This window comes from Mycteria americana, chromosome 20, assembly GCF_035582795.1.
Source record: "Mycteria americana isolate JAX WOST 10 ecotype Jacksonville Zoo and Gardens chromosome 20, USCA_MyAme_1.0, whole genome shotgun sequence".
Lineage (NCBI taxonomy): Eukaryota > Metazoa > Chordata > Aves > Ciconiiformes > Ciconiidae > Mycteria > Mycteria americana.
In genome coordinates this window covers 4,387,792-4,403,609 of record NC_134384.1, presented here as the reverse complement: position 1 = coordinate 4,403,609, position 15,818 = coordinate 4,387,792, and the positions used below count along the sequence as shown (strand labels likewise).

Sequence of the window (15,818 nt, the reverse complement as noted above, 5' to 3'; positions counted from 1 at the left end):
AGGATAGGAAATTGCAAAGGAAAAATTCATTACAGAGGAGTACAACAGGACTCTCAACTGCCATAAAACACTCCAGCAAATGAAAGGGAAACGTGTGTTCTTATCAGAAAAGCCCTACACGTACAAGATGGGGAGATGCTACCGCTTTCCTGAATTGGGATGACGGCAATACCTCCTGCTAGCTAACAACTCTAGCTGACCACGCAGAGAAGTCGCGTTGCTAAGCGGAGCTAGGGTTGGCAAAACGATGGGAAACTGGGGCTCCTGCAGCAGTCGCTGTCTTGGGCTACCTTTCCCCAATAGCAGCCCAGATCCCCAGGCTGTACCACTTTCAGCTGCTCTCTTTTCACATGCCAATACAGGACATGAGCTTGTACCAAGCTGCCCTCGAGCGTTCCCTTTCCTGCACTGCTCTCCTTTGCTCAAAGACAAACCTTGCTGCTTACCTGACTTTTCACCCCTTGCTGGACCAGTCTGGACACCGGCTTCCACCAACCATTCCTGCTGGCACTGCAGAGCTCCAGCAGTGTCTGTAATGGGTAAAGAAGCAGGTGATGTTAGGGGGAGAGGATGCTTCAAGACCACTGTGTGAGGTGTGACAGCTGGGACCATGTGCCTTGTTAATGAGCACACTCCTCGCTAATAAGCATGGATACACCCCACCCATGCTAACAGCCCCCCAGTCATCCCTGCCTGCAGCCACTGCTGCTGCCTTCCCACCTCCAGCACTGGTCACTACAGCCCTCGCTCTTGGGGCTGGGAGGAACCTCCCTGTGGAGCCCCAGTCTCTTGGCCACTGGTTGTGGTGGGAGGCACTGAGCCCAGGGCAGCTCCCGGTGACCGCGGTGGGGCAGGGGAGATGTTGTCTCCCTCAGTCATTGCTGGATGGAGCATTATGGATACGGAGCATCCTTCCAGTTTCTCTGTCCCCACCCTCGATACGTATCTGTTGTTCTAGTTGAGAAAAGGAGCCGGGTAGGCAGTGGCAGGATTTATGGTTACTGTAGGACTCCATGGTGTAACAGAGGTGGCTTTACAACAGGGGTGGCTCTGCCTTGTCAGCCCGCAGAACAGCACAGCTGTCATCGTTCAGGCAGCTTAGTGATGAATCCAAGTGACTCCACAGCTCCCATCCGCAGCTCTGTCCCATCCCGCCTCATTGCAAACAAGTCTGTCTATCCAACAGAGCAATGACAGCTTCGTGCCATTACCCTTCATGCTCCCTGGGTGCCTGGATTTGCAATTTCTGCCTCTGAATGCCAGTCAGTGAAAATGAGGGAGGAGAGACAGAGGGCAGGATGCCTGTCAGCATGGTCGGGGACCAGAAGGTGCCGGAGGGTCTGAACCCAGGCCATGCTCATTTTCTGCAGAATTAATCCTGGGAAATGTGTATGGGAGTGTTGGGAGAAGGAGAGGAGATGAAGCCTCTGGTAATAAATTGCTGTAGAAAGAGTGGGGGCTCAGGCTTTCCACACAATCAGCCAGTAGCAGATTAAGCATCGGATCTAAATAAATATTTACCCTCTCGTTCCTGGTCTCTATAAATAGCCGTATGACACAGTTGCCAGTCGGTATGATGGGATCGCTGCAGTGAGATCCGAGCAAGATGAGAGTATTCCCAGTCACGCAATCTTGCACATACCTGGCTGACCTGACGCTGCACACAAAAACACACTGCTGAAGCTCTGTCCCTTGCTGTCACTGCCTCTCTGTGCAAGTAAAGGTTAAACTTTAACAAAAGATAAATGGCCCTAATTAAAGAGCCAGCTGCTCCTGTAATCCACTTTGTGTTCTGCCCCAAAACCAGATCAAGCTCCTAATTAAATTACCAAAAAAAAATTAAGGTCACAATATTATTGAAGTATTTGCCTTTGGCCATCCAAATAGAATTGACCCTAAACCAGAATCCAAGATCTGGTAGCAATCTAGATCTAGATCTGGTATTTGAGACAAGTATCTCTAAAACTGGGTCAAACTCTGAACCACCCAGAGTTTTGCAGAAATAAAGGTTTTTCTAGTTAATTTCCAGGATAGGAAATGAGAGTGGGCAGGAGCTGGGAAATCACCCTTGTTTTTATCTTCTTAATTTTTTAAATAAAAATCCTTCGCTCCCAGGCAGGTTTCCTTCATTTGGCATGTGTTTGAAGATTCTCAGCCCCTAGCTAAGATTCAGCACGCTGTCATTACAATGTCAGGGATACACTTCCTCCCAAGGGCTTGCTCACATCCATTCATCTCACGCATCATTTCTACCACTGATATCTGGGATTCCACATGGGACCTGGCTGCATTGACACAAATGAATTGAAGGAAACAGACTTTGATCTCCCAGCTGAAAGGGGAACACGTGCAGCAGTAAAACCCCGTGATTGACATGAACTGGCACTAGCACCTCCGACAGCAGTAGTGCCTTTGTGGCAGCGCTGTGAGAATAGCTTGCAGCAAACAGTTTACTAAGCCAGTGGTTTTTTTCCATCCCGTGAATTGGCAGCCAGAGATGTGGATTCTTCTCCAATTTATTCCTTATTCCCAGATGTCCCTGACTTTCCCTGAACAATCTCCATGAATTGTGGTGGTCTGGGCAAATTCAAGAGAAGACAACCCTGGAGGTACGTCTATCAGTTACACCATGGGATGAGATGAGCTTGTTCCAGCAGACATGACTGTTCTGACACGTATGAAGTTGGGCTCTGCTCTGCTTTCCTAGCAGTCATACAGCTTTCTGGATGAAAGCTGGACTCTCTCCAGATATCAAGAGCTCTGGCAGAGCAATTTCATGGCTGCACTCAATATACCATTTAGACATACCCTTATCATCAGATGGCTGTGGGGAATACTGCAGTAATTCAATGCCCCTGGATGGATCACTGTTGTAAAAAAAGGAACCTCTTCTATTAAAATTAGAAGACCTGATTCAGCACAAAGCAAGCAATAAATTCCATTTTCTACTTATACCAGTCACTGATGGAAACCAAACCATAACACTGTCTTTATACAAGTTGCATTTCTAATTCAGAACTCCCTCTCTCCAAAAATTCCCTCACATTTGCTTGAACCATGGCTCTGCCCATCAACTTGTTCACCAGAATAGTCCAGGGAAGTACCCTGGCATTTACCATGTGCTGATTGTGCTCATCTGGGAGGATTTACACCCATGATTTAGGTGGGGTTGTTCTACACTTACTCTGCAGAACCTGGACCAAAGGTCAGAAAGCTGAAACTGGATGAGGTCTACATGGCTCAGCTGACACCCTCTTTGAACTCTATGGCAGCACACCAGTAGCACAAGATGTTTCACAACCCTTTTTTCCTTGCAATCTTCTTGCAAAAATCTGTAGCTAAACAATGGCAACACATGTAATGACCATGGCTCAGCTGCTTTTCCTTAAAAATAAAGCAATCCTACCATCAAGGCACCAAGCAGCAAGGCTTTGCCAAGGCGGCAGGACAGCTTTCTAAGAAGAAATGAGTCATTTTTAGCAGCTGGCACATGCGAGTGAGGGAAAGGCAGACCCACAAAGACAGCAAAATTCTGGCACTCTACAGCTCGTTCAGACTTTGAGCCTTGCCTTTAAAGCAATTCATAGAAGCTCATTTTGTTATTTGCAAGCAGTGTTACTCCTGCTGCATCCCCACCTTTGTTACTCCCTGATGCAGATGTTGTCAGGGGAAAACGCGACTGAGCATCATTCCCAGCAGAAGCGTTGTGCTCCACCCCTTCCAGACTTTGCAGCTGGCAACTCCTCTGCTGCTGAATGGAAAAAACCACATTCCTGCAGAGGCTTCTGCTGTGACAAGTTTGTGCAGACCGTCATGCCAGGGATAAAGCCACTACAGTAAGAACCACCCCAGCTACTGAGGAACTGACCTTAAAAGCCACCAGAGAGGGGCATCAGGAACAAATACTGGGATCCACTTGCTGTCCCTACCTGGAAGGTGCTCAGATGTGAAGCACCTGCTCTCCTTCACAACTGGCTGCAGCCTTCTGGAGAGGGTGCTGCTAGAGGCGATAGTCACTTTACTCACGCATCTCTACATCTGGGAAAAAAGTACAGAAAAAAAGACAGGCTTGTAACGACTCACTAACAAAAAAACAAACGGAGGTCCTAAATAAGAATAACGCCAAGGTTAGAGCTGTTAACTCAAGAAAAGGATGCACACTTCAGAACAAATACATGAAAAAATTGTCATATCTTCCAAATGCTGTGCTTTAATAATACCTTGATTGTCTGCAGAATCTTTACTTTTATTTTCCCTTTGCTAGGAATTTCCCCCCAGGCCCTGTGTTCTTTCACCTTTTCACTTTCTATTTCTGCTACGACTGAAGAAATACAGGAGATTTTTCTCCTAACAAAAACTTCTCAAAGCATTGTTTTGATGCATTTTGATGGATTCACAGTTCTCAGAAAAAATATTTAGACCAAAAAGGAGCACTGAAGTTTTCCCTCCTAGTTAAAAGGGCATTTCCATTAGAAGAACAACAAAAATACTTTGATATAAGTTTCTCAGCCAATCCAATCTTGGCCTGAACTGAAAGACAATAAATGCAGATTTAGAGGTAATGTTACTTCTCAGGTCATGTGGAAGCCTTGGATTAATAAATTAGGGTGGAAAACTCCTTCCACTGAAAATCCAAGACAGCTGGTCCCTTTCTTCTTCATAATCACCAGCAATAAAGCCTTGCAGGCTGACTAATGCCTTCCCTAATACCTGGACAAAGTTTGTTTCCAGGTTTGTTTCCAGGTGCTTCCTGAGCTCTGGGCAAGCCAAGGGCTTGACAGACTGCTCAAACCTGGAGGAGCCCTTGGGAGGGGCCCTGGTCTGCCCTTGCTGCCAGCTCAGCAATGCTGCATTGGCAGGAGGGAAAGGTAAGTTCTAAATCACAGCCAGGAGGCTGAGTTAGCTCGGGTGTGTGCAGGAAAGGGTTATGCCATCCTGTTCCAGGAATAAGAGGCATCTAGTCTACCGGAGTTCACCATTTGCTGGTGCTTGTCTTACTTTCCCAGTCCATTACCTGAACCACCTGGGTGGGGAAATATCTGAGAACTTTTCTTATAGTTGCAGAAAACACAGCTAAGGGTCCAGAGGTTATCTGCTGCTTTAAGACCTCAGGGAGGTATGGGCTGCCCCTCAGTTTCTGGCTTTCCTCTGAAAGCACCAGCAGGAAAACCCTCTCCCCAATTTTTTCATAACTGGTGAACATCAGGCATGCCCTTACTACAAAGCCTTGCCTGGCTGGAAATCTGCACCGGTGTAATTTAGGGCACATCAGCACATGAAAGTGAACTTGATTTAAGTGAGGGCATCACTTGACACTGCAATAGCTTTTCTCAATTAACTCTGCATGTAGGAAAGACCTTGAAACGCATTTTAAACTGCTATATTAAGGCATTAGAAAATCCTTTGTGGACACTATTATTCTGGCTCACTTTAAACCCGATACCCCAATCTGACATTAATACAAGGGTTGCAATCATGACTTAGATAGCAACTAAGCAGCTGAGTTGTGATAATGCTTACCCCACTGCAACACAGCACCCTGCCAGTGACTTTGTACCCTTTCTGCAGCTTTTTTTTCTGATGCAAGGGCTGAGTCCTCTGAGACAAAAACCCAGCCCTCTCTGCACATCCCCAGGTACCATCCTCGCAGTGCCAGAAGCCCAGCATCTCATGGTGCACCCTGCAATACGAGTGGACGACATGGCACGGCATGGTCAGGGGTACCAGAGTTATGTGCTCTCGCTGATTTGACTGCTGCGGGTCAAAATTAGTGCTACCAAGTACTCCAGCAAAGCAGGTATTACTGGTCATGGTAGTTGAAGGCAAAATATTTTATGTCACATTAGTGCTGGGCTGGGTCTGTGCATGTGGTTAATTAAAGAGGCTCAGCTAGAGAGTGGTAATTTGTTAAGCTGCAGAAGTTAATTGCTTGCAATCATCTGCCTATCCCCATGCTAAGCTACTCCTAACATGAAAGAAGGCGTTGAACTGTGTCCGTTAGAAATTATTCTTTTGGCTACTGAGCAGCAACTTCTGCGTGCAGATAAGACTGAACCATTCCCCTTACGGTTATCACACGTGGGCAGCTCTGTACACCAGCCCTCACCAGCTCTACTACTGACAAACAAGCAGTGCCACGAGAAGCTCCAATATTCAAAATTTACCTTGAAACTCGGCCTGACCTTTCAGCTCCCACCCGGCCACAAACAGAGCCCTGCGGGATGCAGAGACCCCAGCCATGGGAGAGCCAGGCGAGCCCCCACGGGCAGCAGCAGGGAGCTGGGGTGTGAGAGAAATCAAAGGCTGAGCCCTAAAAAATTAAGGAGCCTTTTCTGCTCTTCATCTCACAACAGAGTTTGTTCCTACGATTAGCTATAATCAGCCAGGACCGAGAAAGGATCTTGTGCCTTACAGAAGAGCCAGTGCCCCTGTGCATCCAGATGCAGCAGTGTCCTGCAGGCAGTACTTTTTAACACACTGAAAACTGGACTTTAATCCTAAGAAAGATTTGCTTTAAAATTCCCTCTAGTGGAGAGAGGGTGGAAATTCAGGCTGCAAGGTTCAGCTCACCAAGCAATCCACATCCAAGTTTTGAGGGGCCGTGAGCTCTTGCGCTGGCCTGCCCAGGGCCACCTCAGCCCACATCAAAAAAAAAACAGTGACCAGCTGGAAATTCCTATATTGTTTCATATTATCCGGAATTTTTATTTCAACATAACTGAAAACTCTTAAAGACAAGCTTTTATTCATTAGAAATAAAACTAGGGGATTTTTTTTTTTTTTCTAAAGAAAGGCTTTTCATACTGAAAAATGAAACATTTTATTTTGCAGTGTCAAGGCTGGCAGGTTTGAGTTGTTCAGAAGATGGTGATTGCCATGAAATTTCATCCACGACCGCGTCCTTTGCAGCAGCTCGGTGAGCACACTCACGCTCTCATCAGTGGCAGACAAACCAGGATGACTTTATTGCCGATGTAAATCAGAGAAGCTCCACTGGCTTCTGAGGAGCATTGCAGATTTATGCCAGGAGCTGACCCGGCATCTCTATTTTCAAAACTAGGGCAGATTGAAATATGCTGTTTTTCAATAATATATTCAGGTTAACAGGGCTTTTATATTTGGGCAATTAATCTTGCATAGACTGAGAACCTCTTGGGACAACGTGCAAAGGTTGCTAAGAAGAGGAAAACAAACACAGTTGTGTAACTCAGTCCTCCCATGTCTTTTCTTTCATGAAAACACATTGCAGTGATACAGCAGTGATCTGAAACCCAGCAGTAACAGTACTTTAATAATCAGAAGCATACCAAGATGTAGTATAGAAATGATTTTACTAAGAGGTAGTATTACCTCATCTTGTATTACTGTAAAATGATTCAAACCAGAAATATTGAGACATAAATCTGTGGTAACAGAGGAAAACCAATATTGTGCTAGAGAAAGTCTTTCCGGCTTATTGCAGGACTGTTCCCTCCCGTGGCATGTGCTCACAGAGAGAAGGGGAGGCCTGGGGCATGCACACACGCTTGTCTCGGTGTGTTTCTGCACGTGCTCGCACTATATTTAAAATCACTCTGGATCCCAGTTCTGATCCCTGGTCAGTGCCACCAAAGGCTCTTCCCAAACCTGATCCTCATCTTTCTGCGCTCCCTCTGGCTGTCCCTTCCGCCTACCTGCCCAGCAGCCCTACTGCCACCTGCCAGCATCTTCAACTTAATCATTGCCTAATAAACACCGTAACAGATGCTATTCAGAAGTCCAGACCAGTGAGGCGTACGACATCATCTTGCTTAGGAAACAAGACATCTGCCCGGGCAATGGCATCCAGCCTGCTGTGATCCACTTTGGGCAAATCTGTTACATATTGTCCCATTTTTCCATGTACCTCTGTGTCTTCACTTCTCCCTCTCTTTGCTCTAAATCTCAAGTAAGACTGATGCATGACTTTTAGGCCTGCAATTGCCTCTGCTATTTTTTTCCTCTTTGCATTTGCTGTTCCCCAGTCATGCAGCATCATCCCCAGCTTCACAGATTTTCTGAGATCCCTGTGATTTGACCCTTAGTTTTTAATTCTTCCAGCATATTAGACTCTAAAATGGCCTGGGAATACAACTGCTATATGCCAAGCAAACCAGTAATCATGGTTTTGTGCTCAAGCCCAGGGAAGGAAATACTACCAACTAAAAACTGTTGAACTGCTTGCTTTCTGACCAAGTTGCCAAAGCCTGGTGAAGACAACGCTACCCAGCAATCTGCGTGATGACCACTTCAGCAGAGAAGTGGCTGACTGCAATGGAAACCATTCAGTCGCATATAGTAGCTGCATCGTTGCACAACAGAAGTTTCCAATCGCAAATAGCAACAGACTCGGAAAGGATATGCAGGTGGCTACTGCTTGATTAATGTGTGCTGCATCTGTTATTTCAAAGTGGCAATTACACTATATAAACACACCACTGCAATAGCAGTGCATTGATTTATGCTAGCTGAAAATCTGTCCTTTTACACCAGTTTTTTGCTTTCTTTCTCCTCCCACAAAAAATAATTTCCTTCTGAGCCCCATAAAACAGAAGATCTCATTGGTTCTATGTTATAACAGTAATATCGCATTCTGCTAGGAACCAGCAATTCTGCCTCTGGCCATGAAATTCAGGTAATGACCCATAACTGAAGTAAATTAGTGTTTAATTTCCCATCCCTTGCAGACAGCTTACTAATGGAAATTGATTTCTAGCTTTTTTCTTTTTCATTTAACATGCTTGTGTAATGTCTTTATTTTAGATTCAAGTGGTTTCCAGTGAATTTTAGCCAAAAGGCTAGTGTACAGGCGACCACCGGAAGCATCTGGTTAATCAATGTTGTGTTAAACGGTGCACGGGGGACCGGCATGGCAGGGACATCCTCGTACACGCAGCGGGCTCCTTCTGTCCTGCACTCACACCCACGGACGTGCTCTGGGACAGATCCTCAGATGGAGTAAATTAGCAGAGCTCACATCCATGTAACACGCACAGAAGTCCTACTGTTATGGACCTGATCCCTTTTGCACAAGCTCTTATACAATTACCACATTCATTTGTATGCGACACACTTTAAGTTATACTTTCGCATGCCCAATGCACCCCCAGACAGATAAGAGGGTGCTTCTCTGCCCCATGCAGCCACCCTCGGACCTACAGGCAAGATGCTCGTCCTCAAACCAAGCCAAGAGCCTTAGATGTCACATCGCAGTGCTGTCTGGACCCAGAAGCCAGTCCTGCCCTCCGCACGGTTGCTCAACCACCACCAAATCCCCTGTAATTCTTGCCCGAACGTGGGCTCTCTTGTGTAATCTGATACAACCACCAGTGCACGCACACACACCCTTTTTTCTGCTATTTAGGTAAAACTCAGCTGACAATTTCTTCATTGTATAGCAGCACCAGCATTAGAGACAGAAGCTGGCCTTGGATGTCCAACCCTTTTTCTTTGCAAGGGAGAGAAAGGCAGTAAGGGACGGTAAGGTTTTTTACAGCTTCTATCCCGATAAGTTATAACAGCTGTGAGACAAAATAAGGTTTTATAACAGTGTTGTGTTATTTTCAACCCTCAGTTACTTCTGCAGTCTATCAGGTTAGTCTGGCAACTACAAAGGAGTTGGGAGGAGGTAAAAATCTACTTTTCCCATTTTACTTTTCTGAAGCGCTATGGAGGAACCAGCTGGTGCTGTTTTACACTTTAAAAGCAGGACTAACTGCTATTATTTTTCTCAGTGTTCGGTTGATTTTCTGGTTCCATAGACACTTTAATAGTGCTATAAGTTGTCTGGTAAAGGAATTGTTAGTTAGAGATGGTGTCTGGGGTATTTGTTCCTTATTGATGTGTAAATTGGCTTGTACTGCTGGCGTGTGTTTCTAAAGAGGAATGCTTTGTAGCATGATGATAATAATAAGAATTAGCATAGGATATGGCGAAGTGTTAATTGTGAATTAAAATCCCAAATAGAGATGCCTGTGCAGATCAGTCCTCTCCTCGTGCTCCCTGTTTCTCTGACCAATGCTCAGAGTGCAGGGACATTTCCCTGGGTGAGGGAATTTTCTGTGCCTGCTTCTCCCTTCTTGCATTGCTAAAAACCAATCTTTCCCAAGTGCATTTGCTCAGGTGCATTTTGCACTTCTGCTGATAGCACAAAACTGCCGTGCTCCTGGCGAATCGTATGTGTTATGCCCGATGAATGCTAATTTGGGTTTAATTCCTTAATGGAGCAAAAGGGAAGGTGACTATAGAGACCAAAGGAAGGAGGGCAGAAGACTGGCAGGTTCAGAGCCCTATAGAGAATAATGGTGGGGGAAGATATGGGACAGAGAATGAAATGCGAGATGTTATCCTTATCACAGCTGTCTTGTGTGGGAGCATAATGCAATTATTAAAGTAAGTGTTCCTTCCTTTTATGCAAGAGGAAGACCGTGAGCAAATTAAGAAACTACTCCTGTGCCTCAGCTAACTTGCTTGCAGAGGTGAGAATCCACCACTGCCTGCTAGAGCTGCAGGGAGGATTAAACAAGGTTCATTGAGTGCTTAAAATTTGCTGTAAGGATGTTGTCTTGTTATAGACCTCATTTAAAATATAAATCTATGGTGAAAAATTAGATGAAGTCAGAATGGACAGGGTTTTCTGGGCATGATCTGTCTGGGTTTTCATATTCAGAATAGCATGCAGAGGAGAGATAACAGCTCTGCTGAGATGCGTAGCCTCCGTGAACGTACATTAAAGTTTGTGTGCTGTCTGACTTAGGCATTCGGAGGAGGAATGATAAAAGTAACTGCAGTCTTGTCTTCTAAGAATATAACCACCTTAGCTGAACCCTGCCACACAAATATTGTAAGAAGCCATGAAATAGCAGGGGGGAGCCACTTTGCTGGGTAGATCAAGGGGAAAAATGTAACCGTGACAGAAATAATTACCCCTATTTCAGACATCGGGAGATGGGCAGAGGGGAGCCAGCAGCAGAGCTGAATACAATATTAAATACTCTACCTTCTGCCTTAGAGACTACAGTGGAATATGGGCAATTAGAGAAAAAGCTTGAAAGATCAAAGTAGGAAAAAATGTCCTTTTAAAGTGATAATCAATTATTGTTTTTAACTGACAGCAGGCAAAAGGCTACTTCAAGCCACCAAGGAAGGATGTGGGCTTATACTGTTGGTTTTACCGTCCTGCCTCATGTTGGAGGTTTCCTTGGCTGGTTCGTTAATCGAAAAGAAATACCTGTTTGGTATGAGAAGCTGAAAAAACCTTCATGGTGTCCACCCCGCAAAATATTCCCTGTTGCTTGGACTGTCCTGTACACTGGCATGGGGTAAGTTCTGTATACTGCTCCCTCTCTCGTCCTGCTGTTTCTGATACACAGAAGAGCAGTCATTTCAAACTTTTTCATTTGCTTTTGGGATATTCCTTGTACCCAAATCAGCAGGGCATGTCAGGTACACTTATTCCCAGTAAATGAAGTACAGCCTGAGCCAAATTCTGGGTTCCTCAGATTCACACTGCAGGCAATGCTTTTGGCCGGGGACACAACCCATGCTCAGCTTTGTAAACAGATACTAAAACCAGCCGCTACCCTGGGGAAGTTGTACGAGCCACGCAGGTATGAGAGAGGTGATGGGTTTGAGAGTAGCAAGGGACACGGATGCAGCTGCCCTGCAAATATGACTGCCCTGCAAATCCCTGTTGCGAAACAATCTTACATGAAAAGACTTTGCCTGTATTAGGGATTTACTTACTGCAAAACGCTAATGTGTTTCCTCTTCACAGCTATGCCTCCTACCTGATATGGAATGACCTGGGTGGCTGCAGCAGCAAAGCTATCCTCCCGCTTGGCCTCTATGGGGCTCAGCTGGCCTTGAACTGGGCTTGGCCTCCCTTCTTCTTCGGTGCACATAACCTGAAGATGGTAATGTATCTGGCCATCCATTCATCTGCTGGAGGCTTGTTTGCTGGTGTCCCTGCCACAAGCCTTTTGGGGTTGTTTGGAGGTTTTCTAACTAGCATTACGCAATTATAAAGAGAGCTGCAAGAAGAGCTTTTGCTCAGATACAGTTCACACTGCACCTGGTTCTAGACAATGGTATCAGTCCCTTCCACCCCTCACCCTGCTCTTGCCATGCAGATAGCCGGCCTGAGCAGAGCAGGGTGGGAGATCAGGAAGTCAATAGTCCAGCTGCTGCATCTCTTAGTTAAGGATTTGGGGTTATAGAGATAAATCCTTCTGGAGTCACACCCTGCACCAGCAAGCAGCAAAGTTAGCATCCCTGCAGGGGCATATTAGCTGTGAGTGGCTTATCGAGGAAATGCAATGCGCTGTGCACTGTAGAGCCTGTTAGAGGATATGCACGAAGGTAAGGCACAGCACAGCAGAGGTGGACTTGTGATATATTCAAAAAGCACTTACCTGGGGTGCCAAGGCCTGGAGGTGATGGAGGTGCAGAGTGGGACTTATGTTTCTATCTGAATTTTGTCACTCTGTGGATGAAAGGTACATTTTAAAAGTTTGTTCAGAGGTAATAGCTATCGGTATTAATGCAAGCATGTTTCTGATCTGTCTGCATTGGCATTATCAGCAGAAGGGGGCACTGATCATCATAAACAGTGTATTAATCTGCAGAACTTTGTAATGAACAAAAAAAATTAACGTTAGTCTTGGCTCCTGGTGTGATACATTCAGATCTCACTGATTAGAGTTCAGAGCCAAGGTCCTGGGGTTTAGGATCACTCTAGGTGACTTTTCAGTGCTAAACCTCCCCCATTCCTGTTCCTTCTCACCACTTTTAGTAGGATGGTTTATAGTCATGCTGGGGAAGACTTGCATGTTTGCAAGAGTGAGCACCAAAGCCATTGTCTTCTCTTCTGCTCCAGGCACTGATTGACATCCTGTGCTTGGACGGCCTGGTGATAGGCATGATGTGCTCCTGGTACCGCATTAACAAGATAGCAACGCTGCTGATGGTGCCTTACCTGGGCTGGCTGGCCATGGCGACTTGTCTCACAATCCGCATCTGGAAGGACAACCCTGAGCAAAAACCAGGAAAGAGTGAATAAGAGCAGGACAGAAATGAAGGCATTTTGTGAAACTAAACTATGCTGATGTGAACCAAGATCTAATAATTTGGGGGATTCATTTTGGGACAGGCATGAGAACATGCCTCCTCCTCCTCCCACCTTCATCATGATTGCGTAAAAGAAAGGTTTGCACCATGCACCCGTGTGCTCCTTTAAAGTAACCGTGCATCCTTAACCTGGGAACTATTTTCTCCAGCACTGTTGAGTTTGGGGCTACAGCTGTATGGTGACCTTAATGCTATCAGCTCAAATTCCATTAGCCAAATTAGGATCTCATGATACCAGCGTAATTCAGAGTATCAATCCTGGACACCCCTCGAAACTGCTACCATTCCCCCAGAGAGCAGAACTTGTTCACACACGTGGTAAATCCCATCTCCTCTTCTGGGACCAAACAAAAATGCCCTTCACTCCTGCACACCAATTTTTAAGAACTTACTTGATTTTTTGCTATTTGTGCTGTTGCTTCATTTTCATGTATCACCTGGTTTGTGCTTTATACCATTAACTTTTTATCTGTCAGCTACTAAGCAAGCAGTAATCTGTCTTGTTCTGCTAGTGAAAGGAGACCGGGCACTTTGACTTCTATTTGTGGAGTATCACGCTTCTTGAGTTTCATGCTCCAAGATAAAGCAGCACTGATTAGAATGCAAATGCTTCTCCCAAGAGGAAATTTCTCTCTTCCATCTCTGTGTGCTATTCCTCATCAGAAAAGAAAAATGAACATCAGTGCCTTTGAAAAAAATACTTCAAATGTTTTTTTTTTTAAGTGCAGAAACATAAGAGCCTTTGTAAAATTTAAGAACTTGCTCACACTGCCTTGAAGGTTGTAATTACATGATTGGCAAAAAGCCCCATGCCAAGTCTGTCGGGTGCAGTACAGGTATCTCATCCCAGAGTCTTTCCATTCCTGAATATTATTACTCAGGAAAGGTTAAAATACAAGTAGTTCCAGAGAAACGGGACCAAGCCATGACAGAATCGGACACAAAAGGTGCATGGACTAGCCCTTGTCCATCCTTTATTCTGGCCCTTGCCTTTGGTAGATCTGAACCTTAGATGTTGCTGTATACAGAGAATATTTACTATTACTTTTTAATTGATAGAAGCAATGTATGTGAAGAAAAGTGGTAGGTGGATCTTCTTTCTGGCAGCTGACTGTAGATTAAGGTGGGTGGGTATACTTGCAAAGGGTGGGGGCAGGAGGGCTTAGCTGGAGATGTAAAATAAATTGTATTTGCTTTTAATAAAACCAAGCCACTTTTGTTTGGAGAATAAATAAATCCAAGTTATTAATTTTTTACTGGTTTGGCACTAGGTTTGCAAAAGCTCTGGGGATCCTGTCTGGAGTCCATGGCTTGTGCTCTGGCTCCAAAGGGAAGGGGATCGGCAGCAAGGCTCTGCAGGGCTCCGGCGGCCAGACTCATTCTGGGTGCGTGTTAGGAGTAAATGGGCTGGGTGGGTTTCAGGCCCAAAGGTCCCAAAGGTTCCTTCCGCTGGGGCACCTGCAGAGCAGAGACATGCTCACTTGGGGATGCATCCCCCTGGGGTCCTTCCTGAGTCACGTCAAGCCCGATTTTTAGAGATGCTGAACGTTCCCGGGTCCAACTCATGTAAATGGCAGAGCTGGGTGCTCAGCGTGACTGAAAGCTGGGGCCAAGAGAAACAAATACCAGTAGCTGAGAGCAGTTGAAATTTGTAGTACCTTTTTAAAATTTGGTCATATATCTTGTTCTGTCATTTTGATCCCATCTATTATTTTTCCCTTCTAGCTACAGGACACCTTTATACAGGACTGCTGCTGCAAGCATATTGCTGTAATCTCCCGAGTAAAAGCTGCATAAGAACAGGCCATTGAATAGATGTGGCTCTAAGCAGGAGTAGGACTATAAAACATGAGCACTGCAAGCAGCACTAGAAGGATCATAAGCTACTTTAAAAAAAAAAAAATCCCATATATTTCAGGGCTTTATATAACTGTATGTTACCACTGAGCTTATTTACAGTGATGCCTCATCTGTGTCTTCCAGAAAGCCACATGCTAAAGGACAGGAAGACATAAATTATTTCTGCCTAAAAAGAAGCTAATATCTGGGCTGGAGATTCAATTCAGTGGAGTTAAGAATGATTTGGGGCGCCTGAACGTCATTATGCCTGTCCTTTCCCTTTCCTCGTTAGCATGGCAAAGCCATGAAGAATAGCGATGAGCAGAGCCACCTAGTGAAGCCAGGAGGGATAAAGCAAGTCTTTACAGTGATCCCCGCTTTTGAAAAGGGGAAAAGTATTATTTAAATCACATTTAAGTTGGTAAGTGACTCTAGATCTGGTTCAGACCTGCAACGTTTTAATAGCATTTCCAAATTAAATATACAGATATATATTTGATCAGCTTTCATAAATTAGTCCTCTTTCTCCTTCTACCCATTTTTTTCTGCAGGTAAAGGAAAATCTGGAATTAAGAGTAATAGATTTTTTTGATCTTTTCATGCTTGCCCTCCCCATTTTCCCAACTGGGGTGACTAGCTGACTTGTTCTTGTCTTCATTTCAGTTCCTCTTCCTTCCAGCCCACCTATAAGCGCACCAATAGCTTCTCTTTGCTGCTTGCATTTTCTTGCGGGCAGCAAAAATAGCAAATGTTCCTACATGTAATATACATAATAGCTTGAAATCAATTGACAAATTCAGCAAAGCACCCTCTTTATTAATATTTAAAGCATC

The 15,818-nt window shown here is 45.0% G+C and overlaps 1 protein-coding gene and 1 long non-coding RNA gene across 4 annotated transcripts in view; one reads left to right on the top strand and one right to left on the bottom strand.

Annotated features, from left to right (window-relative positions):
• Positions 1-339: 339 nt before the first annotated feature.
• On the bottom strand, positions 340-13,052 carry LOC142419210 (uncharacterized). 3 transcript variants are annotated; one of them, XR_012778510.1, is made up of 5 exons: positions 12,995-13,052; positions 12,432-12,502; positions 3,930-4,038; positions 1,522-1,709; positions 340-530 (listed from the first exon to the last, which is right to left on the bottom strand). It is a non-coding gene; the product is annotated as an uncharacterized LOC142419210 (long non-coding RNA). The 3 variants fall into 3 exon arrangements; XR_012778511.1 differs by having other exon boundaries at positions 1,643-1,709; XR_012778509.1 differs by having other exon boundaries at positions 1,522-1,657.
• The window catches only part of APOBEC2 (apolipoprotein B mRNA editing enzyme catalytic subunit 2), a 20,825-nt gene continuing 14,389 nt past the window's right edge, over positions 9,383-15,818 (top strand). Inside the window, 3 exon segments of the mRNA XM_075521944.1 lie at positions 9,383-9,498; positions 11,133-11,339; positions 11,795-11,933. Coding sequence (XP_075378059.1) covers positions 11,167-11,339; positions 11,795-11,933 — 312 coding nt within the window. The 5' untranslated portion in view covers positions 9,383-9,498; positions 11,133-11,166.